This window comes from Anabrus simplex, chromosome 4, assembly GCF_040414725.1.
Source record: "Anabrus simplex isolate iqAnaSimp1 chromosome 4, ASM4041472v1, whole genome shotgun sequence".
In the NCBI taxonomy this organism is placed as follows: Eukaryota; Metazoa; Arthropoda; class Insecta; order Orthoptera; family Tettigoniidae; genus Anabrus; species Anabrus simplex.
In genome coordinates, this window is record NC_090268.1 from 105,355,813 (window position 1) to 105,382,008 (window position 26,196).

General features: G+C 38.2%; 1 protein-coding gene across 1 annotated transcript in view; it reads right to left on the minus strand.

Annotated features, from left to right (window-relative positions):
- The window catches only part of LOC136871665 (alpha-2-macroglobulin-like protein 1), a 261,707-nt gene that overhangs the window by 27,161 nt on the left and 208,350 nt on the right, over positions 1–26,196 (minus strand). Inside the window, exons 23-26 of the mRNA XM_067145159.2 lie at positions 25,574–25,786; positions 24,235–24,469; positions 14,763–14,935; positions 624–732 (exon numbers count right to left, since the gene is read on the minus strand). Coding sequence (XP_067001260.2) covers positions 624–732; positions 14,763–14,935; positions 24,235–24,469; positions 25,574–25,786 — 730 coding nt within the window. The remainder of the gene's footprint in view (positions 1–623; positions 733–14,762; positions 14,936–24,234; positions 24,470–25,573; positions 25,787–26,196) is intronic.

Consider the following 26,196-nt stretch of genomic DNA (forward strand, 5'->3'; position numbering starts at 1 on the left):
TATCTCTTCCAGCCAATGAGTGGTGTGTTTTAATTTGGAGATGTAATCAAAATTCTTCTTAGTTAGCCTGTGGTTGTTCATACTGTGAAGGTGATCTTAAAATTGTAGTCTTCGTCTTTTAATTGTGTCTGTAATTTTCTCTGTATTGCAGTAGAGGTCTTCATTTTTTCTTCTTTGTCCAAATATCTTTCTTTTAGAGTACGGTATCATAATTTTCCTAAGTATTTCCCTTTCTTCCTTTCTTTCTTTCTTCTTCTATTTAACTAATTAACTTGCGTAGAGATTTTCTTCTTGCATGTTTGGAGTATACAGTATTCTGAAAAGTTATTTACTAAGACCATCCACTGGCTTTCCATTCTCTTATGATTGGTAAATACTACCTAATATACTACCATTTAAAATTAGGTTGAAAACCTTATGATTCAGTTGTATAAAGTTAATAGGAAAAGTTTCCAATACCATAATAATATAGCAAATGACTTCTAGTCTGAATAATCAACCACTGAAAGGGACTTTTAAAATATATAATTTTTTCTATTTCCTTTAAAATTTAGGTTAGTTTCCTAAACTCAGATGTCATGTTGTATGAATATTACATGTGTTCTAGAATCCCATATACTCACTTCCATTAAATGGTTCATCTTCTACTGAATTGCCTGTTGATTCTGAAGCAACGTTTGCTTCCGGATGTGGCAATCTTTCATTCCTGCAGCCAGCATCAGTAGAGTACTTCTGAAAAGTTAATCATCAAATGTATTTATTATACATACATACGTACATATTTTGAACAGTTCTTACATTTCATGAACTCAACTGTATTTGAACAACTGTAAAAAAAAAGGACATAGTTTTCTTTACTTATGTACATCATAACAGCCATTGAATTACGAATGTATCTTGCATGTAATTAGAAAATTAAGCTACATTTTTAATATGATTACTCAAGCATGTAGTACACTATTACTGTCATGTAATGGGGCATACTGTGAATTAACAATTAAAAAAAAAAAAAAAAAAAAAAAAACAACCTACATACATCACTGAGGCCCGGATTCGTAACTACATGTTCCATTCCTTTAGTTGTAGACAGCTGAAAATGTTGGCAAATTGTGGTTCCATATGGTTATAGATGTGTGTCATTTTACATTTTTTACATATTCTCAGTAATATTACATAATTACATAATTAAGTAATTATTCAAAAGCATTTAAAAATTGTGTCAGCTCATTTAATTTTTAGACTATAGTAAAACAATTGGCGAATTTCATCACATATAGAATATACAGTTGAACCTGCTTTATACGTAACTCTGTTCTATGTAATTCGTATTTGTACGTAATTTCCTTTAGGTCCCGGCAAAATATAATTTAAAAGCGTGTTAATTAAACCTTATTTATACGTAATCCATTTATACGTAATTCGCTTTTATACGTATTAAGTGTCAGTGAAATATAACTGAGTTTTGCGTAACTGTAAGAGAACGTGCTTTTTTTAAAGAAACTACTGTATTTACGAAGTTTCCTCTTTGTCGACGTGGCAGAAGTAGAGTGATCGGGTTTCGGTGCTGAAACAGAACACACAGAGTTTCGCCGAGTGACATTGTTGACCCTTACTTAATGGCGGCTTAACAAAGGCAAGTCCTCTTCGCTCCTCCTCTACCTTTGTAGTTTTTGAAACGCCGCCAAAGATTAAGATACATTATAAACAAAGTGGGCGGTTTCAGTGCGGAAACAATGAAAATACAGTAAATTTGTTTGAATATGAGAATTTCTTTCGTGAGAACAACGGTGAAGTAAAATGTCCACGGTGCCGGTATCTGGTGTTCACTGTTGAACAGTAGTTTTGTCATTCAGTTGCTTTTGATTAGCCATGGAGAACAGAAAAAGGAAAAGTTATACGAGAAGTGGACACTAATCCACACAAAACAAAAACGGAAATTGCTTAGACCGCGCTATGTACAGTCATCAGTAAAAGAAACGCTGTTTTGGATGAGTTCCTAAAACTGGGTTCAAAATCAGCAAAGCGCAGTCGTCAGTAAGAAGGATGGTACGCAGATTTCGAGAAATCACTTTTCGCATGGTTCCGGCAAAAGCAGGCTGCAGCTCTACCAGTTAGTGGCAACATGCTGAAGGCAAAGGCGATAGATTTAGCTAAAATGATGAGTATCACCGATGATTTCAAGGCTTCATCAGGATGGTTGCAAGGATTTAAAGATCATCAAGGAATCATAGGGAGAACAATTTGCGGTGACTCAAAATCTGCGGACGACGTCACTGTGCAACACTGGAAAGAAGAGGTTCTACCGGGTATCATAAGCGAGTATCAGCCTCCAAACATCTAAAACTGTGATGAGACCGGCCTATTCTACAATCTCTTTCCTAATAAAACATTAGCTGAAAAAATGACTCATGCCATGGAGGGAAGAAAAAAGTAAAATTCGTGTAACGTACTTCTCGCCACCAATGCAGATGGATCTGACAAACTTCCTCCACTTGTCAAAGGAAAATCGAAGAATCTGAGGTGTTTTAAGGGTGCGAAAACAAAACCTATGGAATATGAATCCAATGGCACACTGGTTGAAAAACTGGACATTAAAATGAAAAAGAAACAGTAGAAGATCCTTCTTCTTATGGATTGATGTGCAGCACATCTACCTCAAATCGTTCTGGATAATGTCGGAGTTGAATTTTTCCCTTCTAACTGTACCAGTGTTCTACAACCGCTTGATTTGGGCATCATTGCAAATTTCAAAGTGCATTATAGAAAAATGCTGGTTCAACATTTGATAACACTGAGTGATGCAGGAAATGAACCTCTCTCCATTAATTTGCTACAAGCCATGGACTTTATTTCGGCTGCCTGGAAGCAGGAGTCATCCTCCACAACCAGCAACTGTTTCCGCAAAGCTGGTGTCTTACTATAAGAGGCTGCCTCTAATGATGATTATGGGGACGAAGTTTTGTCTGGTAATGAGCTAACGCTACCGGAAGGCGTAGAAGTCGATACTTTTGTACATTTCGATGACAATCTGGCTGTATGTGGAGAACTACCGGATGAAGAGATTATTGCTGATGTATGCCAACAACGCGGCGGTGATGGACCAGCTACAAGCGATAGTGACATTGGAGATGGAGATAACAACTTGAATTTTGAAACAACTGAATTGAGTGAAGTGTTAAGTGCAATCGATGTGTGTAGGGGTTACATCAATGCGAAAATTTGTAGTGAAAATGTTTTGAATTCATTACTAAGTTTGCAAAAGGAGATTTATACTCTTAATGCAAGAAAGGTGAAACAAGCCAAACTATCTGATTTTTTTAAGGCTGGACTAAGTTCAAAATAATATTTTCTATCTTAATGTGCTTATTATTTGCAAGGATTTACACATGTAGGTCTATTCCATTGGTTTTTTAGTAAATATGTGATGTATTGCGTAAGTCTGATTTCTAAGTAATTCTGAGTTACAAGTAGTATTTCTCTTCCCCTTGATATACGTATAAGTCAGGTTCAACTGTATTTCAATTGCTAAAGTTGGCTTTAAAATAGGATTTCTAACCTCTTGTCTCTGAAATACTGTAGGCACAACTGCATAAAGCACCACTAATCCTTTCTCAGAATCTGGGATGGCTAGGTGCCTTTCATTGGTCAGAGTTTCTAACAAACTGCATGCAGTCTTGAAACGAAATCTAGGTTATTCAAGCTCTCTATCTATCTGCAAGATCATTAGAGGTGAACAAAAAGAGCCCCCTCTGAGTCTACAAGAGAATTTTATCGGATCACTGCTAAAACTTCACAATGCAAAACATGGAGAATTAGTTGGTGACACACTGCGCATAGCAATAAAATTAGTTCCCGTATTATTTATGTTACTTCATAGAGGTTAAAAGACAGAGTCTATATTAACTTTATTTAGTAACATTTATTGTTTCATTTTCATGGAATGAGAGCAACAGGAAATCAGCTAGAATAATACATTTTGTAACATACTTTGCGATTTACAGTCCATAACACACTTTTAAAATATCGGAAGTCTTTTGATTATGCATTTAATTTGATTATTTAATACTGTCAGAATTATAAACCAGTCATCATTATTTTCATTTTCATTTCTTGCCAGGTCGGAATGTTTATGGCACTTCTCCACCGTTGCCTCTCCTTCCACCACTCCTCTTCAGTAATTGTATTCCAGTCCAGTCTTCTTTTTTTTTTATACTGTTCTTGACAGAGTCTATCCATCTTGCTCTGGGTCTCCCTTCTGCCCTCTTTCCTTCTATCTTAGCCTCCAACACTTGTTTTGGTATCCTTGTCTCCTCCATCATCATAACATGTCCAAACCATCTCTATTTATTCTTCTCCATCCTATCACTCAGTTTTCCTACCCCTAGCTCTTTTCTGACCTCAACATTTCTTACTCTGTCTCTCCTTGTCTTCCCTACCATACTGGCCTGAATTTTACTCTCATTTCTTCCTGTCAGAGTCCAAGTCTCTGATGCATATGTTAATATAGGGGTATAGTGCATCTTGTACATTATCTCTTTACATTTCATAGGAACATATGTTCCACACCAGGTTCCTTACATTGTGGTAGAACATATTTCCCACTTTGTACCCTTCTGCTAATCTCCTTATCCAACCTTGCATCTTGAATTATTTCACTTCCCACATGTTTGAAGTATTCAGCAACCTCAAGGTTTTATCCCATGATACTAATGATATCTTTTCCTTCTCTTTCTCCTCTTGTTATCACCACTGTTTTGCTCTTCTCCACACTGATTTTCATACCATATTTCTCAATAATATCATTTAAAGCATCTAGTTGTATTTGCACTTCTGTATTGTTGACTCCGCAGATCATTATATCATCTGCAATCAACAATATTTTCATATCCATTCCATATCGTGCCTTTGTTTCCTTTAGAATTTCATCCATAACCAATACAAACATTAGACAATACCAGTAGACTATATAAATAATCTAAGCAACAACAATGACTTTGTCATAAATTATGGAGGTATTTAAAATAATGTCACTGCTTCATATCATAACCGTAAGTCATAATATATGATCACTTTTGTAAATTTAGTGTATTAATACTATTACATACTGTATTAGTATTACATATCAGACTACATATTTCATTGACATTTACTACATTTGTATGTATATATTTTGCACTCTGATATTATAAAAATCTGGGCCCTATACATCACCCTTATAGACTGTTAAGCCTTTCAGTGTTTAGTCTGCAAAATTCTCTGAACAAATTAAGAGCCTCCACAATCCCTACTGGCTTTGTGGCCTTGTTTAGTTTCAGACCTGCTCTTTTTTTTTAATATTAAGAAGCAAGTCCTCTTGGTTTCCTTTTGCTTCTCTGACCCTCATGACCAAGTCCATTATTCTTCCAGGTAACCTTTCACTTGACCACACTACCAAAGCTGGTTTAAAAATACAGCTTCATCCACCAAGTACATTCTTAACACAGCCTTTATCGCCTCATTGTGAGTGACCTCCTGCTACTGTTCTCACCTGTTTGTACCAGCAATCATTTTCCCTACTTTCATGTCTGTTACTTCTGACTTAATGAATAAAGAAATCCTGAGTTCACCCAGCTCCCACTCCCATACAGCAAGGTAGGTCTGAAAAACAGACCCATGTAAAGTATTTCTGTTTGAGTTCTTTCTTACAGAATATTGTTTATCACAACTGCAAGCTAAGGGCATTATGGACCTGTTATTGATCAATGCAATAACAGGCAATGCATTAGTTTTGCTGCACCTCGATTCATTTTCACTTACTTCTAGGGGACCCGTGCTGCTCTGCAGCATTCATTATAAATAGGTCATATAACTTGTCTTGATATGCCTGTTGTAGTCATATTGTTTTGTCTGCACTTTTCAATAGTTTTATGAACATTTAATAAGAAGCGTGTTACGGTATGCCACAGTTCGTAGTCAGAATTAATCCATTCTGACATCATCATGCCGTCAGTTTGGTAAAAATCTATCCATATATTCGCTTTTTTATCCTGGAGTTCTTGATGTAAAGCTTAGTATTGTGTCGTAGAAGGCAATGGTATTTTTAATCACAGTTCTTCTATTTAGAACGGTTGTCTTGTGAGCTCAAAGGAGTGTTTTTTTCCAGGCAGAGAACTATTTTTTAAGATACATGGCCTTCACTCTTTCTAATGTAGCTAGGTAATCCATCAATAGGTGTTCCCAGATAATGTATGTCATGATGGGGTCCGTTTGTACGTAGACTATTTTCTCTTAGCGGCATGTAAATTATTAGGAATGCTCTGCCATCTGTTGAATATATTTGGAAGCTGGGAAAGGTTAGAGAATCAACGAGTATCCAGCAGGGAATAGTATTCTTCCATGATCAGAGAAAGTGTATACTCTCTGGCTTTACAGGTATTAATCAAACATGGTTGCATGCAATGACATTACTAAAGATGAATATCTATAATAATAAAAGGAAGTGTGTCTGTCTGTCTGGCTGTCTGTGTTTTGCATGTGTGCGATGCCCAGCAAAATCTACAGCATGCAGAGATCTGAAATTTTGAACATAGGTAGATGGAAGGGGGTCCGAATTCACCTCGAAGCCAGAATTTTCATTTTCGTTGGTGAGTTATGAACGAAAAACCATCGGAAAACGTGTATTGGGATATGACAATCCAACATGCTGTCACCAAGGTTAAATGCAAAGAGTCACTGTCGCTAGGCAACGTACATAAGATAGGTAGAGAACATAATTCAAGGAGCCATTTTACGTCCATGGCATAGGAAGCCGTTTTTGGTCTTATATGGTGTGAGGGCATATGACGCTGTTGATGGTGATTCGTCCGTCGGATGGGGACGTAAAGTCTTGAGCTATTCGAGCGGAGTGGGCTATGTGCTGAATGGAAAATTCTAAATTCCCACGGCGGGAATTAGATATTTTTCACCAATAGAGCATGTCAAAAATGTCAAAAAACATATCAGATGTAAGGCTTTTCAGGCGTTTGCTCTATTAACCAGCGTTTCATCTTAGGTCTGACACTAGACTACCCACTGACGCTGACGCTGACCCGGTATCTTAAGCATTGAAAGTAACAATATAATAAAAATAAAATAATGTATTGCATGGAGTTTACATCAAAACAATGTGAGTTAATAAATATAATGTTTTAATTTGATTTTAAATAAATAGTTTAGAAACATATAACGGTTGAATTAATAAACGCGAGCAAAGCTGCGGGCACATACTAGTCACATATATAAGAATATTAATGAAAGTGTTAGTCGCTTAGCAACCTACTAATTACAGAATGTATTGCGGGTCAGGGTAAGCCTTTGTTTGCAATTATTGGAGTGATCATTTAGTGATTTGATTTTATGATTACTCAAAGTTGGCTGAACTTAGAGACCTATCAATGTCTCATGATTCATCGGCAGGTAATTCCGGAGAGAATAAAACAAAAATGAAGCAAATTGGTTCAGTAGAATGAACAGACGGACAAATCTGCCAAAGCTGTTTTTAGTAAACTCTTTTAATATATAGTTAATACCCTCTTGGGAGAATGTATGACTACCCTTAGTCCCATTTTTTGATATGGGGTTGAGGATGAGGTGAGATGGATTTATATTCATGTTTTTATGGCCAAATGTGCCTCCTGACTCCAAACTCAGTTGTGGAGCTAATGAAGATGAAATGAATGATGGCAAATGAAACTGAGTAAGGAGGTATAAGGAGTCAGCTGTGGCCTATGAATAGGAAATGCTTCAGCATTTGCCTGGAAGTAAAAGTGGGGAACCAGAGAAAACCATTCTCAGGATAGCCATGCATTTGCCAAATGCAGAGCTTAGCTTTGTAGCTGTGGTGCATTAATACACGTGGCCACTCTTAGGAGAATATCCTAAATAATTGAAATATTGTCTTTCCCTCCCAGTTTTGTATTCCCTATATGGCATTCAGTTCTCTAGGTTTCTTCCCAAATGGCTTGCTAATGGAAATACTAGTTTTCATATCGTACCCGCTGCACCTCTTTTTAAGCTCTAAGATATTAGACTGCAGGCTTTCAGCACAATCTGCCATTAAGACCAAGTCATTGGGATAGGCTAAACTGCTTACTACATTTCCACCCATCTGTATGTCTCTCTGCCATGTTACATCTTTAATTAAATGATCCATGTAAGCTATAAACAATAATGATGATAAATTACAGCCTTGTCTAACTCCTGTCACTACTTTGAACCAAGAACTCATTCTAGTATCAATTCTCATAGAAGCCCAATTGTCAACATAAATGCATTTTATAACCTACCTGAAGAATTATTCAAAGTCTATGTTCTGACATTATTTTGTGCCTTCTATTAAGAGGAAGCATTCACATGGATTTAAAAGAAATCCCAATTGAACCATGTTTGGACCAGGCTACTTAGCCTAATATCTGCCTTGCTTCACTTTTTTTAATCAATTCAGTAAATATATTTAGGACATGTATTCTGATATAATTATTATAGTTCATAACAGTAAATGCAATATTAAATAACTTTTTTTTTTAAGTTAACACTACTAAAATTGAGAAACTCTTGGCTCTAGCCACCATTTGAAGGATAGGCAAGCTATGTTCTTGAAGGAATATAGTATATATATACAAAATGGTAGACTTTTCACATGACATACAGTATGTGATTAATTATAAGTAGGGCTAAGATGTTTAGGAAATGTCTTTTTTTTTTCTTTGTCTCTATTTTCTGGCCTGATTGGATTTTGGTGCAAATCAGGAGATTATTGTCACAATTAAGTGATTTTTATTTGTCATATAAATGCATATTTTGGCTATTTTTTTCTCATACAGCCATATTTTGAGCTATTTTCGTAGAAACATCATATTTTGGCAGTTTGATAATGGCTGTAGCTGTCTAAAGTCATCTTCAACTTACTAAATGAGAACTAGTGTTCTCAAAACTGCTTTTGGGTATCACATCTGCAGTAAGTACAAGTGGAATACCCATTGTATAGAATGATGGTCTTAGACCTCACTGCACCTTTTACTCCACCTGCTGTACTCGGCAAACTGGTCTCCTAGGTAAAGATAGAAATAATCCTGAAAAAACCATCCGAGCAGTGAGCTAATTACTTCTGGCAATTGCTCACTTGTCTTTGTTCAGATATTAGAACCTCAACCTCCTTTCACTTACTCAAGCGCCAGTTTACAGTGAATTGTATCCCACCGCACATTCCAGTATGCCTAAGAAAAAGTCTTCTACTAGTGTTAAGTTACAAAGCTTTGTTAAGGAATTTGAAGAAGAATATTTCTGTATAGACAGTTTAGTTCTATTTTGCAAGTTGTGGAATCTCCTGCCTGTTGTAAGAGGCAACTAAAAGGAGGACCAGGGACTGTCAGTTTGGGAATATGGGTTAGCAACCATTGTTCCCCTAGCTCAATCTTGCACTGCTTTCATTTACTTGTGCCAGTCTCCTCACTTTCATTTGACAGTCTCTTGGTCGACTCTTGTTCTTTTCAGACTCGGATAGTTTTACATTTGTGAGGCCTGGGAGTCCCTTATTTTCACACCCTTTGTGGCCCTTACCTTTCTTTTACTGATATCTTCATTCTTCGAAGTATCGGACCTCTTCCATTTCACTTCTGATTAGTGTCAAGAGAGGATGGTCGGCCAGTTGTACTTCCTCTGAAAACAATAATTACCACCACCACTTCCTGCTCCAGTTTGTACTTATTTGTATCTTTCATGGACAGAATTTTTCTGCAACACTGGAACATTGCACTTGGTTTTTCTGCACTCTTGATAATTTCAACTTTTCCACAGATTGTTAGACTTTTATATTTAGATGCCATGAAAACATGCCATTTTATGACTTTCTTTCTTCACCTATTTCAAGATAATGGTACAGCTGAGATAGCAGGTACAGTACTACAATGGAACCCTTATTGCCTATTGTCAATACAAAATGTTTCTGTTGAGTGCTCAGAACTAATTTTTCCATTTTTGTAGCATACAGTGTTTTAGTCTTGAAATACCAGTTCTCTCCATGGTCAAGAGATGTAAGCTTTAGGACTCCCAGACAGTTGCCCCTATCCATATCTGACAGTGTCTGTAAATGAAAGTTGCTTTAATAATTATTTCTATATTATGGGACATAAAAATATATCTGTATGTGAAGTATATCCGTATATAATGGGAAAGTCTGTAAGGAGAGGTTTTACTGTACAAAGGAATTCTTGAATGAGTTACAGTTCCGTGCAAATTAATCGGAACAATGGATTTTTTTTTCCTTCATTATTTTCCCAATGGTTAGCGACACTGTGCTACACATGAGTTATTCTTAGTTCCCATGCTCTCTACCCATTATTTGCACTGTTATTGAGTGTTGTTTAATTTGTGTGGCGATTGTTGTTGATAAGAGCAGTATTTATTTCAAAGTGAGTCACTTTGGAGGATTTTTGAGGTGGTAGTAATACCTATTTCTTCAATGGATTCAACTCCCGGGAAGTGTAGTGTGATTTGTGATTATAGCATTGTCTCAAAATACTTCCATGACACAAAGAGAGTTAGCTACTAAATTTTGTGTTGGTGTAGGCTTTATAAATAGAATTATTCAGTGGTACAAACAAACTGGATCAATTTCACCAAAGAAAATGGGGAACTATGATAGAACAAAGAAAACAATGCCAACTGACGACTGTTTTCTCCTCAAGAGAAGTAAATTAAACCCTAGGTTAACTGCTGTGACTTGGCACATGAACTGGGAGAAAGGGGAGTGAATCTGCACGTTTCTAATGTTCGCCATAGACGTCTGTTAGCTGGAAGGTAAGCCTGAAAATCTGTAAAGAAACACCTTCTAACAGGAAAAATCCTCAAGAAACGCCTTTTGTGGGCACATAATCATCAGGACTGGACAATGGAACACTGGAAGACTTTTCTCTGATGAGAGTTATTTTCAAGTGCAGGGGCAGAGGGTTCAATATGTGCACTGAACGAAGAGAAAATTTTTCAGTGGGAACAATATTCGTATTTTAGAGTGGCCAAGAACTCTCCTGACATAAATCCCATAGAAAACTTGTGGGTTATTTGTAAAAGGAGCCTCACAAAACTTGACTGTTCCACATGATAGAGTCTCTAAGTAAAATGTGGTTATGATGATGAACTGAAAAATATATCTTGTGAAAGAACTTATAAAACACAAAGAAGGACACATTAGCTCTTAGAAGGTATTCAAGATATGTATTATGTAAATAAATGAAAAAAATTAAAATGTGTACTTTATTGCCACGTTTCAGTTAATTTGCAGCAGACTGTAAGAAAAATCTGATAGGGAGAGAATTTAATATATCAGGTTTACTAATTTTAAATTTTCTAAAATAATACCCATTAAAGAATAAAGACTTTATTTATCTACTAGCTGATGTACCCGTGCTTCACTACGGAATTCCACATTGTGAACAGAATTCTAGGTTAGGTAGTGTACACGTTGCGAGCAAGATTGTATTAAATTGCACGCGACCGGGAAATCGCCAAACATCTGTTCTCATATGGAAACTGGGTTGGGGCACTTTCATTGTAAAGGTAGGCCCGCTTGCCTACCATCAGTCACAATCAGGTTGGGGAGTTTTCATTATATCACTCACACTCCACCTGTCATTTTACATCCTCAGAAGGACTGTCTTAGTGGTTTTCCCAACTGAAATGAACACAGGTCATTACAATGACGTCAGTAGGAATGGCACGATTATAAGCAATGCTTTCATACGAAATAGTCTATCAAATGAAAAACCACACATTTTCTCATATTTAACGAACGCTGCCAATCTGACAGTCCAAAGTTCCAGAGCTGGAATGACCAAGCCGCAGACAGCCGTAACGCCCCTGTGGGTGGAGGCGATAGGATAACACCCACGGTATCTCCTGCCTGTCGTAAGAGGCGACTAAAAGGGACCGCAAGGGCTCTGAAATTTGGAGCGTGGGTTGGCGACCACAAGGCCCTCAGCTGAATCCTGGCATTACTTCCACTTACTTGTGCCAGGCTCCTCACTTTCATCTATCCTATCCGACCTCCCTTGGTCAACTTTTGTTCTTATCCGAATCCGACGGTATTATGTATGGAGGCCTTGGGAGTCTTTCATTTTCACGCCATTCGTGGTCCTTGTCTTCCTTTGGCCGATACCTCCATTTTTCAAAGTGTCGGACCCCTTCCATTTTTTGCTCTCTGATTAGTCTTATATAGAGGATGGTTGCCTAGTTGTACTTCCTCCTAAAACAATAATCACCACCACCACCACCACCAGACAACCGTGATCCGTGAACACTCTTCGTCTTTTTTCGGGGGTGGGGAGGCGAATAGTGGAAAGTCCCAGAGCAAAAACTATGTCTTTTTACTAATCTGCTTCCTAGGAGTACTGATGAGTCATAAAATCTCAATTCAATACACTGGCAGCGGAAAAATCTATCTGACTTAGAGGCAAATTTTCCTCCAAGTCGGAGCAGAAACCCCGTCTTCACTACTAATTTGGAGTAAAATGAATGTAGAATTTAATAAAAGTGAAGAGGAAGAAGCTTTTCTTAAGAAGCGGCTCTTTTCCTATTTGAATTTTGAGTTATTTGGTGAATTGTGGTGCTATAATTTGGAATAGGCCTAAACTGTAGTTCTAGACCAGGTCACACTACTACTACTACTACTACTACTACTACTACTACTACTACTACTACTACTACTACTACTACTTGATACTCTGCCTTAAGTGGGCATACTGCTCATTCAAAATAGCGCGTCAGAGTTGGGACTGAATAGCTGGAATACTACCATGAACCAGTATATTACGTACCAGTAGTATTAGAAAATGTATGAACCAGAGGAATGGCATGCTAAAGAAGAAAGTTTTGTAACTCCCCAGCCATTTCCTGCCAATATTCATTCAGGCTGTTATACTTGGTACATAGCAGTAAATCCATCTATCGGAGTTGAGTAGAAGTATAAGAGACAAAGAACATCACAACAAACAATGGTCAAAGTAATGTTATTGTTGCTCAATGTTATGCGCTTTCGATATTGTAGGCCTTCATATTTAGTTTTCTTCTGACTCTGAAATACCACTCTTACCATAGCCAGTATGGTAAAAGTGAATAAAACATACATAATCGGAAATTGTATTCTCTATAACTCTATAATTTTCGATAGGACCAATAACATAGGCATTTAAAAATTATATTTTAGGCACCTTCCCCTAAACTACAATTTCACCCAGGGTGAATAACATTGTTCATAGCCTAGAATGTAGTTTCTTATTCCCCGACTCTATAGGCCTATACCGATTTCCATTCAATTCTGTAAACCCATTTTCTCGTGGCTCGGCGTTGATAAGGACTTAGCAACAAAAATACAAATTCATGAATATCTGTGTTATTATAGCCAGCACGATAAAAATGTATAAGACATAAATGATCGGAAATTTAATTCTATATAACTTTAGTTATGTATTATTTATTAATAGGACCACTAATAATATAAATATTTGAGAATTAAATTTTAGGCCTTCCCCTAAACTACCATTTCACTCAGCATTAATAAAATGATTTATAGCCTAGATTGTAGTGGTTCATATCCCGACTTTACATACCGATTTTCATTAAATTATCTTCAGCCGTTTCCTCGTGATGCGTGTACTTACATACAGACAGACAGATAGACAGACAGAAATTACAGAAAAGTAAAAAGTGCATTTCCTTGTTACAGTGGTCATGACCGATACAGAAATACCATTATTTTCAAATTCTGAGCAATGTACAGACAAAACTCTTATTTTATATATATAGATTCTTGTCCAGTCAGTTACCAAATGTCAGCTCAGTGAAAGTTTTTAATTACGGGATTAGCAATAGTGAAAAAGGACTATTCTTGATATGTTCAGAAATTTCAGAATATTTCAGTAAACCCCTCACTGGTTAGTAGCTACCTGCATGCAGACTTGCAATTTCCTACATCTTTACCATCTTTGATATATTTTAGACATTCTACCTGTTGTGAATTTGTAAATTGTTGATTCCAAATTGCCCAGCTAGTTCTTAAAAAGGAGTTAGTAATATGAAGTACACTTTATGATAATGGAAAAGACTTTTTGCAATTTATTTTGTTTTGAAAACTTTCCCTTTTTGAGAATTTTTTCGCCAGAATGGCATGTCTGGAGTGTAAATTCTCGACAGGCCTTGTCGTATAAAACTTGCTAGTAATGAAAACTTCAGTGCACATCAGTACATCAACCATAAGGAAGTTATATGGTGAACTTTTCCACACAGTATACAGCTCTTTAAATAGGAGTGTTTAGAGCAGTTTGTGGGAAGAATTTATGCAGTAATGTTAGAGCTAGTCCGGCCCCGTGGCGTAGGGGGCAATGCGTTCGCCTATCACCCGGCGGCCCCGGGTTCGATTCCCGGCTGGGTCAGAGGTTTTTAATTGTAAATTATTAATATCCCTGGCCTGGGGACTGGGTGTTTGTGTCGTCCTTAACATTCCTTTCCTCACAGTCAACATTTTACACTTCCGCCATTTACAAAATACATGCAGGTTCCTCACATATGGTGCAAGCAGGGGCAAAAGATCTTTCTAGGTCGACGCCTCGAACAAATAGCATTTTAACAAAACAAAAACAAAAATGTTAGAGCTAACATGATTCCTTCAAGAATAATATCTATGAAAACAAAATTAATACCATATCATGGTTAATAGTAAGCAAACAGGGATGGAGGTAAACAAATGTGTATACCTGTGATATTGAGAGCTCTTGCTGATAATAATCGTACAGCTTGACGGTTGCATAAGAGGGGTTTTCTACTTCAGTTTCTTGCATTACCAGGAAACCAATGCACTGCCTTTTATTTGTTAATTCTTCAAAATAGAAGTTAACAGCTTCCTTTTCTTCTTCCCAACGCTTTAGATCTGGAAGAAATTTGTTATTAATGAGTGTACACTTCATATCATAAGATAAAAGAATATTGCAAGAAACTTTCATCAGCTTCAAGTTTTATAAATCCACTGAGCTAAAATTGTTAGACTTTGAACTAACTTTTTAGCTCTGTTTAAAATTGATTAATGTTTCTTACATGAATGGATAGATTCAGATTCAAATTCCTAAGGAGTCTTGTCTTTTTTTCAATTGGGTAAACAAGAAGAATGTCATATCTTTACTGGATTTTACTGTCAAATAATTCCACATTTCCACAGAAGTATGTCCATAAATTAATCTAGGTTTTATCTACATAGAACAATGCTCTTTCCTCTTCCTGAACAGTTCTAATTTAGTCCAAATAAGATCTGCACCCCTTAACTCTGAGAGTGAACAGTTGCTGATAACTACAACAAATAACTAAGGGCCTTATCCAAACCTCGATGTTGATGGCCAATACATTGCCCTCAGCTATCACTGATCATGGGTCCTGAGCTAGAGTTTGCTTACGGTAAGTTGGTCAGTTCCTTAATGCTCCTCCCATAGTCAGCAGCATGTAGGGTACCTATCTAAATGGTGACCACACCCAATATTGCTTAATTTCAGAATCTCATAGGATCTGGTGATCACTGAGCGAGTGGCCACATGGTTTGGATCACGTAGCTGTCAGCATGCATTCGGGAGATAGTGGGTTCGAACCCCACTGTCATAGCCCTGAAGGTGGTTTCCCATTTTCACACCAGGCAAATGCTGGGGCTGTTAAAGCCACGGCCACTTCTTTTCCACTCCTAACCCTTTCCTATCTCATCATTGCCACAAGACCTGTTAAGGAGTTATCCGTGGAAGTTAGAGGTGAAAGAAGGTGCGGGCTGGAATGGGTCTAACTACAAGTTCGAAAGATGAATTTAAATTTCAACAAGGTTATATTTTCAAAACTTAACAATGGTGACATAGAATTTTGAGCGTACAACAAATAACAACAAGTTAAATGAGGTACACAACCAAGAGAAAAATTTAAACAGATTCCACTAGGGGGAAATAACAAAGAAAATCAGGTACAATGCCACTTTACAAGAAGGCACCAGTTAAGTGGTCTTTACAAATTCTGGGCTACGGGCCCAAATTCATCAATCCTTGAGCTCTCAGCTCACAATCACAAAACATTAATTACATGGAGCATTAGCTCCCAACCTTACAAGGCACTTTTACCACAACTCCATAAAGAGCTGACCCGCTCTCGATCTTTCAAGCCTATAAAGGCAATAACAAACCTTTACACAAACTGCCATCAAGGCATAATAAAGAAACAGGCGTATCTCGTACCCAATCTACTGGGCCTTAGTGTGCAAAACCAGGTTAATTTAAATGGCCCAAAACAAAAGGATGGAGGCGTGAATTTGCACTCCTAAATCTACATTTTAAAACCTAAGTGGCTCTAGGCCGATACACAGGGGCTAATCCCAAGCTAGGAAGGTGACTCGTATGAGAAAACTTTAATATATTAAGGAAGAGAAGAAACGGTTACGAAAATATAGTCACCTCACTTTCAAATGAAGGGGAGCCGAGAGGGTAAAGCACTCTTTATCCCCGAATTAAAGTTCAAGAAAACTGAAGTTTACCAGGAAAAGGGTTTACATGTTTAATAGTTTACATATTAAAGGTTTCGAACCTTCCCCGGGAGTTAAACTGCTGAGCTAGCAAGAAATAAATATGTTAAGAGACCATTACCTTGTAGAAGAACTGCTGTCTGAAGAACGCTTTCCGCCCCCTGAGTTAGATGTTATACTAGTGGCCCGGAGACAAGAAAATCAGCAGTTTTTATACCCTCGTGGAAAATTCGAGACCTTTCAAGAATGAGTAGACACACCCCCCTCAATTTTTATTGGTAGACTATCAATTACACATGGAAATTTGAAGAAGAAAGCTATGATTGGAGGAAAATTAATTACAGAAATTACCAATTGGTTAAATTCAAAACAGGTGGAAAGAAAGAGTTAATATTACCAACCCACAAACCACAGAACAAAATTTAGTAAAGACAAAACTTATGAATACAAAATTTCTTCAAGAGAGTTCATTCCATTGCACCAGAGTGTATTACCATAGTTTTTGGTAGAGACATCTGTTAGAGAAAGTCCACACTTCTTGATCAATAAGAAACAAAAGCAAATCAAAAACACACAGTGACATCTTCTGATAACCAGTAGAGTTAGTTCGGTGGTAAAGTTCCGGGTTTCTCCAGTAGAGAAGTTTCAATTGGCGCAAGATTTGAACTTGCGTCGTAGAGGTGTACCGCCCGGTACAAGACCTATTTGTGTCGGTGCGACATAAAGTCAATTCTAAAAAATAAAATGACCTATCCGTGTCAGTGCAACATAAAGCAACTTGGAAAAAAAAAAAAAAGAATTCTGGTTATTTAGCATGGCTACACCATTGGTACAAGCTGGCAGCTACATGAAATAAATCTGAACTTGCAAATTTTCAGAAATCTATAAAGTGTCCCATGTGAAAATATTGGCAAATCAACATCAATGTTTATGGAGCTGGTATAATGTCCAGAGTAAGCATCTAATTTATGGAAAAGAGCAATCATGAACTTTATGCCGAATTGCCTTCTCTGTGAGATCATGGATAGTTTACTTAACAGCTTTCTTTAAGCTGCTGAAGTATGGGTGGTGCCAGTGGCGGCGCATGACTTTTACAGTAAGGGAAGCACATATCATAAGCTAAGAAGCTATATACAGTAAAATAAATATAATAACTCACATTGTCTTGTGCTATTTAAATGTTAATTCCATCCGCCTCTCCTTCTTGACTAATTCTTCTATGACAAGGCTGTAGAATTCTTCTTCATTCTTTAATGACTTCAATTTTGGCAACGTCTTCTCAATCGACAGCAGAGACAAGTTCGAGAGTCTTTGTTGTCCCTGTGTATTTCTGCACTAGGAGTGGATTCTCCGAAGTGCCAAAAATGAACGTTCAGCACTAGCACTGGACACTGGGATAGTTGTAATCAATGCACATAACTTAAACAGTTCAGAAAAGGCAGAAGATGACAATCCACTACTTTTTAAATAAAACAAATAAATGTTAATTTCTCGAGTGCTTGGAAACGAACTTCTAGTTGGGTATACATATTGTCATATATCTCGCAATATATGCGACGGTAGTGTGAATTTATGTTGCAGGTTTCATTTTAACATTGCCTCTTCTTTGGCAGCTCGTAGCTCTCTTGACATTTGTTCCATACTCTTTCAAATTCATTTCTTTTTACTTGAATGATACTTTTGTTTCCTCTACTTTGGCAATACAGAAATTTACATCCAGTGCTTTCGTTTGAAGAATTTTGAAGAGAGAATTGGTTAAGCAAAATATCAGCTGAAAACTAATAAAATTAAACTGAAATTCTGAGAGAAAACTGTTAAAACCTCGAGCTTCGTGATACGTTTGGCTATTCCATTGCTCTGGATTATCAAGTATATTCTCGAACAACTGAACTATTCTTTTTTTTCACGAACTGTTTCAACAAGTCTTCCATCATAATTCCATTGTGTTGGACACACTTTATGAAATCGTCTCTTGACTTCTTTATCTAATGCAGCAGTTCTCTCCATCAAATTAGAAAAGAAAGCGGCCAAGCTACTCAAAGTCATGAAGAATATTTTATATTCCTTTATATTAAAAATTGTCTGTGTAAGGAGAAGGTTCAGTCTGTGAGCAAAACACTGTGTGAATATAGCATCGGCATATTTGTCTTTCACTCTTTTCTGTAAACCTCTGAGGTCTCCCGATATCACTGCGGCTCCATCATAACACTGAGCGACTAGTTTAGAACCACAGTTGAACTCGTCCATTATGTGGAACACGTGGTCTACAAGAGCAGGAGCACTGCGATCGGCGCTTATGTCCGTAAATCGAAGAAATCGCTCCTGTATTTCTCCATCAGCAGATGTGTACCTAACAACAGTTGAAAGTTGGGAATGGGCAGATGTATCAGTAGTTTCATCAATAATAATCGCTACGAATGGTGACTGTGATATTTCTTTCTTTGTTTTGGTCAATAACACACTGACCTGTCCATCAATTAAATCTTTTTCCTTTTTATTTGATGTGAAAGACAACTCCACCATTGCCGGTCCCAAGTCCAGGGCCCAATCTCACAAGTGATGGGGAAGGAGGAGGGTGAGGAGTAACACCTCGTTAAAAAATCTGGGTCCATCTGGCTCCGGATGGTAGTACCCGGTAAGGGCCCCTGCCCAGGGTTACTAGGTGAAACCTGGCCAACGGTCTCAAAGACGAAAGAGGAGTTTCAGATTCCCAACAGCGGACAGAGCGGAAGAGCTGCCTCCAGGACTCACAATCCTGGTTGAATTTGCGTGGTCTTTGGGCCACACCAGAAATAACTTTCATCAGTGATGGAAGTGTGTCAAAGTTCTTAATGGCAACTCCAGCGGAGATGGAGACCATCGGTACGGTGTAGTTGGCAAATGAGGCACTCTATCTTTCTGGGAGTTAATGCAGAGAGGAACGTAGCGTTTGTTCTCCAGAGGAGCGACTACATAAGGCGTCTGTCCTCCAGGTCAGGAGCGGCCTAACTACCTGCTGGCAGCAGCTCTAAAATGCTTGGCGACAGGCTCTGTGACAAGCCAGCCGTAAAAAACATACCGTCATATCTTTATGGAATTGTTGTCTCATGGAATCGGAACCACGGCTAGGTGGTCCCCCGCTAAAAGCGACGCGTGTTGGCAGGGCCCAGCCAGCACGAAAAGTATGCAAGGGTTACCATCGCATGGGCAGCAACGGCTAAACAAGCGAGCCCCCCCCACATTCTGCATAGCATCACTGAACATCGGTAGTATGTCTGGTCTGGCCACAGCACTTGAAAGAAGACATATAGACATCTGCACGGTGCAGGAGACAAGATGGAGTGGAGAAAAGTCACACGAAATTGGGTGTGGATACAAACTCATATACAACGGAACCCAAGAACAACTAACAGCGTTGGCATTGTTATATCAGCAAAATTTTGATGGTTCTGTTTCTGAGGTGCAACACTACGATGATCGATTGATGAAAATCATATATGTCGCGGACAGTGTTTACGCTCCACAAACCGGCCTAGACGCGGAAACAAAAGATGCCTTCTGGGAACTGCTTGATGAGAAGACTGCTGAAGTGCCACCAGAAGACTACCTTATCGTTGCCGGTGATCTGAATGGACACATTGGACAGAGGACAGAAGACCACACTGGCCATGGTGGACATGGATATGGAGAGAGGAACGGCGACGGCCAACGAATTCTTGATTATGCAGCAACTCATGATCTGATCATCACGAACACCTGGTTCAAAAAGCGTGATACTCATCTAATCTCGTACTACAGTGGCTCCAGTGCAACTCAGATTGACTACATCCTTGTGAGACGATGGAATTTCAAAGATGTTCTAGATACAAAAGTTGTTCCTTACGAAACAGTTGCGATGCAACACCGACCTGTCATATGTAAGCTATGGATGAAGTCAGTGCTAAAAAGAGAAAGATGTTCCACCTATTCAATACAATAATATTGTTGCACGAATTAATGTAGCAACATATTTAATAAGTTATGGGACCGGTTTCGACATATGTCCATGTCATCATCAGTCGACACAAAAATGGCAAGAAGTCAACACAATTGTAACACTTATGACACTTTTCTTGAATTAAAAATAGAAAATAAGCCTCTTCATCTCGCTTTTCTGGATCTTGAGAAGGCCATTGATCAGGTGCCACATGACCTAATCTGGCTAGCGCTACGAGAACATAGCATTCCAGAGCACCTTGTTAAGTGAGTACAGATGCTCTACGCAGGAGCGTCCGATAATTTCCGCATTACTGTAGAAATACATCAAGGCTCTTCCTTATCACCACTGCTGTTCATTCTTGTGGTGGACACTGTTACATCAGACCTGCACAAGCCAATACCATGGACAGTTCTCTATGCTGATGATGTCATGTTGGCTGCTGAGAATAAGTCTGATCTCCAGTACCAAACAGAAGAGTGGAACAACCGACTAGCGCAATAGGCCTGCGCCTCAACAAAAAGAAGACAGAGTACATGACATTAGATCCTCGAGAAGTTGGAACCATCCACATTGATGGTGAAGATCTACCACGAGTAGAGAAATGTAAATATCTTGGCTCCACACTCTCTGACGATGGCAGACTTACTGATGAGGTCAACACAAGGATACACGGAGCCTGGCTGAAGTGGCGAATGACAACAGGTGTCACCTGCGACCATCGGATGAAGGACCATCTGAAATCTAAGATCTACCGGACTGTTATCCGTCCCGTTGCTCTCTATGGCACTGAGTGTTGGCCTGCTATGAAGGAGGTAGTACGTCGACTAAGCGTCATGGAGACAAAGATGCTTAGGTGGACAGCTGGCATCACTAGACTAGATCATGTTTCAAACGACAATATTAGGAAACGCTTTGGCGTTGCACCGATCCAGAAGAAAATGCAGGAAAACCATCTGCGCTGGTATGGACATGTGTTGCGTGCAGAAGACAATACTCTGGCAAAGTCAGCGTATACATTGGAAGTCGCTGGGAAGAGGCCCAAGGGACGACCAAGACAGCAATGGATCGATACAGTGCACAATGACCTGAAAGCTGTAAGACTACATCCTGACATGGCCTGTGACCGAATTAAATGGAGACAATGAATCCACACAGCGGACCCTGCCACCAGGCGGGACAAATGCTACAGAAGAAGAAGAAGATGTGAAAGACCTGTGAACACTGTTGCTTTCTGCAAATGATTTGCCAGTGTGTCATCATACTTGCTCAGCAGCGTTATGAGTTCTGTGTAATTTCCACGATTTAAGGAACTTTCATCTTCTGCATGTGCTCTGAAAGGAAGTTCTTGTCTTGCAAGATACATTACGTCAATCAGTTATTGGAGCACCTTTCTATTCTGTTTTACCAACTCGTTATGTTTTATTGTCTCCAGTTTACGCTGCTGATTGAGTTGCAAATCTATTCTGGTTGTTCAGAAAGTTGTTAACAGAATTTCAGCTCGGATATATGTTTGTGATTGCTGATGACGCTGGGATGCTTTAAGCAGGTTATTCATGTCATCGAAGCCTACACTGTTCCACACCCCTTTTTCATTTGAAAATAGAATGCAAGGCTAACAGTAGAGTTTTGATGTTTTTTGACAACCACATAACCAGCCTATTTTTCCATACTGTTCTGTATTAAAGTGTCGAACACAAAGTTTCATTTTAGTTTTTACACCCAGTAAATCAGGCATTGGTCCGCCACCGGAAATTATATTGCTCTTCTCTTGAAAAGCCCTCAAACTCATGCCTTGGATTAAGAGAGATTCTAATACGCATCCACACTCCCCTCCGCTTTCCTCACTTGCGCCAACAGTTGCCATCTTTAGTGACTCAAAGCGGGGAATGAGCACAGTCAATGCATTCCCTTCTAAGCTGGCAGAATCGCAGTAGTTCCTTAAATTTATATGTGCGCACATAAATTTGGTGTAATTTTCACAAATAACACAAAGTAAATTAAATGGCACAACTCACTGTATGATATTTCACTTCAGTTGAAAACACAAGCACAATTAAACCTTTTTCTCACAAGTTTTATCACATACAAATACTCTCAAATGGAATGAGTAGTCAGATGCATTCCCCTAGGGCAGAGATTCCCAAACCCAAGCGAATAGTTATGAAGGGAGCAGAGTGAAGCCATGGTCAAGTCTGGCAAATTGGGCAAGCTGTCTGGCAAGCCACTTTCCTGATAGCACATCCTTGCGTACCTCTTGGAGACAGACGTATGCTTGAAACTCTCAACTGCCCATGCTTCACTGTCACGTTAAAATAAAGTTGATTATACATTATATAAAATGACACAAAATTTAAAATAAATACTGGCTCCAATAACATGCTTAATTTTTTTTTCTTTGTGTAATAATTTTTAAGGGAATGACTCATTTCCTTCATTCTATGGAATAACTGCCCCGGGGTGGTGCTGAGTAGTGACATTTGGGGCACAACTAGTGTATCTGGATGTTATGAAAGGCATTACTCATAGGGTCAGTCATGCTCCCATAGCAATTTCTGGCCCAGTGAGGAAAGCAATGGCAAACTTTCTCACCTGTCATCATACCTTGTATGCATCATCATGGTGCTGCCATTAGTTTTTGAAGTTTCCCTACAACTGAATAATCTTTGGTGGTGTTTTATGAGGATCCAATCACCCTCCAGGCTGAAGACTTACACACATCTTTTACTTGGTGAACTTATTTTTCAATTAGTTTTAAGTCCCTTTCTTACATGATAAATACTCACCCTAGAAATATCAATAGCCTCTGCCACTAATTTTGTTACTTCTTCAGAAGTGCTAATAGCATTTATTTTTACAATTGGCTTTAAGTCACACCGACACAGATAGGCCTTATAGCGATGATGGAACAGGAAGGGGCTAGGAGTGGGAAGGAAGCACCCATGGCCTTAATTAAGGGAGAGAGAGAGATACAGCAGGCCCAGTGTACACTGTGTAAAAATTAAAAAAAAAAAAATTGCCAGTACCAAATTTTATACCAGGGTTGATTAGAAGTCATGGCAATATGCATAATTTGCCTGGTGTGAAAATGGGAAACCATGGAAAACCATCTGCAGGGCTGCCGGCAGTGGGGTTCGAACCCACTCTCTTCCGAGTGCTAATAGTATTCACTTCACAGTAAATGCAATATTTTAAATACATCAGTTCATGATGAAAGAAAAACAACTGTGATGATCAGAGAGAGAGAGAGAGAGAGATTAATCAATTTGGACAAGCTATCTGGAACTTGAAATTATTGTATTAACTCATCATTTTCCTAGACTAAGTGTGGGAAAACTTACCTCAGGATAACTCTTATCAGTGCCAGGTTTTAAACCTCCCATTTTGAAATGGCATAGCTTCTCAGCCTTATTATAGAGCATAACTTAAGGCCTCTCTGCTTTGACAAAGTGTAGGGCATTAGTAGCAACAGGTACTTGGTGCTACCAATTTAAAATCTGTATACATTTTATTGTAGTAGTAGGGTGCACAGCATATGAATTTGTATTGAAAAGACTCCGAAAACCGTAAAAGTAGTTAATGGGATGTAAAGCCAGTAACATTGTAATGAAAAGATAAGGTATGATATATGATCCAGTTTTACTGGTAATCAGAAATTCTAACTTCTAAGGGCTCACATACAAGTATGTTAGGAGATGAAAATCTGGAGTTAACACAAGAACATACTCACTTGTTCCTCTTTCCTGAGCTAGTTTGTAGAGTGATGAACGGTCTGGAGCATAGCCTGAGACCATATTTACTTCCAGTACTGCCATGTTTGAATTCTGACCGGGCAGCTTATAGCGGATGCATAATTCTAACCTTTGGACTGTACAGATATCGACTGATGATACAGGACCGGTCTTCACATCTAGTTCAAATGCATCACTGCCAGAGGGAGTTCTTACATTGTATCGTAGAGAACTCTGAAATTAAACATGATATTAATTTTCCAATACTATGTAAAATTACATAAAATATTACAATATACAGTATACATCTAGATTTGGTACACCAAAGAAATGAGTACTCCCTTCATATCTGCCAACCCCGAACTAGGGCTAGCCACGCTTATAGCATAGGAAAGAGAGAGAGAGATACAGCAGGCCCAGTGTACCCTGTGTAAAAATAAAAAAATAAAAATTTGCCAGTGCCAATTTTATACCAGGGTTGATTCAGAAGTCATGGCAAGAACGTGAAGTATGTTACATGAACTTTGTAATGTTACAGGCAGATGGGGTATGGGTGAATTATTCTTGCCGTGATCACGCTCCTTATATCAGTTATCTGATGACAACATTGCTTAATGGAAGAAACCAAAGTCGAGCAGTGTTCGTACATCTTAGTCCATGTGAGTTCGATTTTATTCAAGTGAAGTAACCATTGCTTGGGAAAGGCTTTGCCAACAAACAAGACATCGTACGAACATTTCAACGTGAGGTAGCGCACATTGATGAATATTGTGTGGCCAGTGCTCTGTCCTGCTCGCTGTTGACAACGGACTATAGACAACCCAGCAGACTACCTTGAAGGGTGTTAAATAGCTTGTAATATACAGGGCGACCCAAAAGTCCGTTAACATTTGACGAGGCAATACTTCGCAGAATAACAGAGGTAGAGAAGTGATAATTGACACACATGATTGGCATGACATGGGGTTTTATTGACACCAAAATAAAGTACACAAAAATTATGTTACCACATTTGTTGATTTCAAGAAAGCATATGACAGCATAGATTGCAAATTAATTCTCAGTGTGTTAACCCTTGAACACAAAACCTCCTAATTTTGACAATGACAATTTGGCAACAATGAGTTTATACATAGAGCTGGAAATTGGACATCTTCAGAAGTTAAGCTTATTGTTACAGTGAGTAGTCTATTAGGATGGGATAAGTGACATCTTGGACCAGTGTACTTGTACAACTGAATTTCTGATTGTGCTATACTAATCGTAAAAAACCTAGGTTACTTCATTACAATACTATAATGCCCAGGTATAGATATCATAAGTTTGAAAAATATTTACCTGAATAAGTGCACATCCTTCTCCCTCTGCTATGATCTCCACTTGTGTGGGTAATACTGGTAATGGTAACATTTTTAGTATCATTCTCTCTTCATTTGAAATCTCAAACTGATGTTGGATTTCTGTAGCTCCTATAAACACATTTAGTGCTGTCTCTTTTTGTGGAAGCAAAACTGAGTATTTTGCTAGTGCTTCTAAGGCTACTACTGTGTCCTGAAAAATATAACATAGTTTCAATTCAGATCATAATACTGTAAGTTACCAACTTCCAACTTTCTTTCTAGCTTGATATTATAAACCTTAGAAAACCAGCATAACAGCTTTGCCTCAAAAAGATCCTGTAATATGATAATTAAAATCAATAAAAATACATATGATATTCATTTGTCCAAGAGTTGTTGTCACTGATATCATCCCTTCAGAACAAGTTTCATTATTAAAGGTACTGTTATCATCAAGAACCAACAATCTTTGTTTGTTTCTACATTCTGTTGGTCTGTCACATTTGGCAATGTTGGTTGCAGAACAGTGTGTGAAAATCAAATGTTCTGCTCGGCTAGACCTATTTCCCCTCAGTAAAAATGTGAATACTGAAAGATATCTATTGTCAAGAACAATTTCAT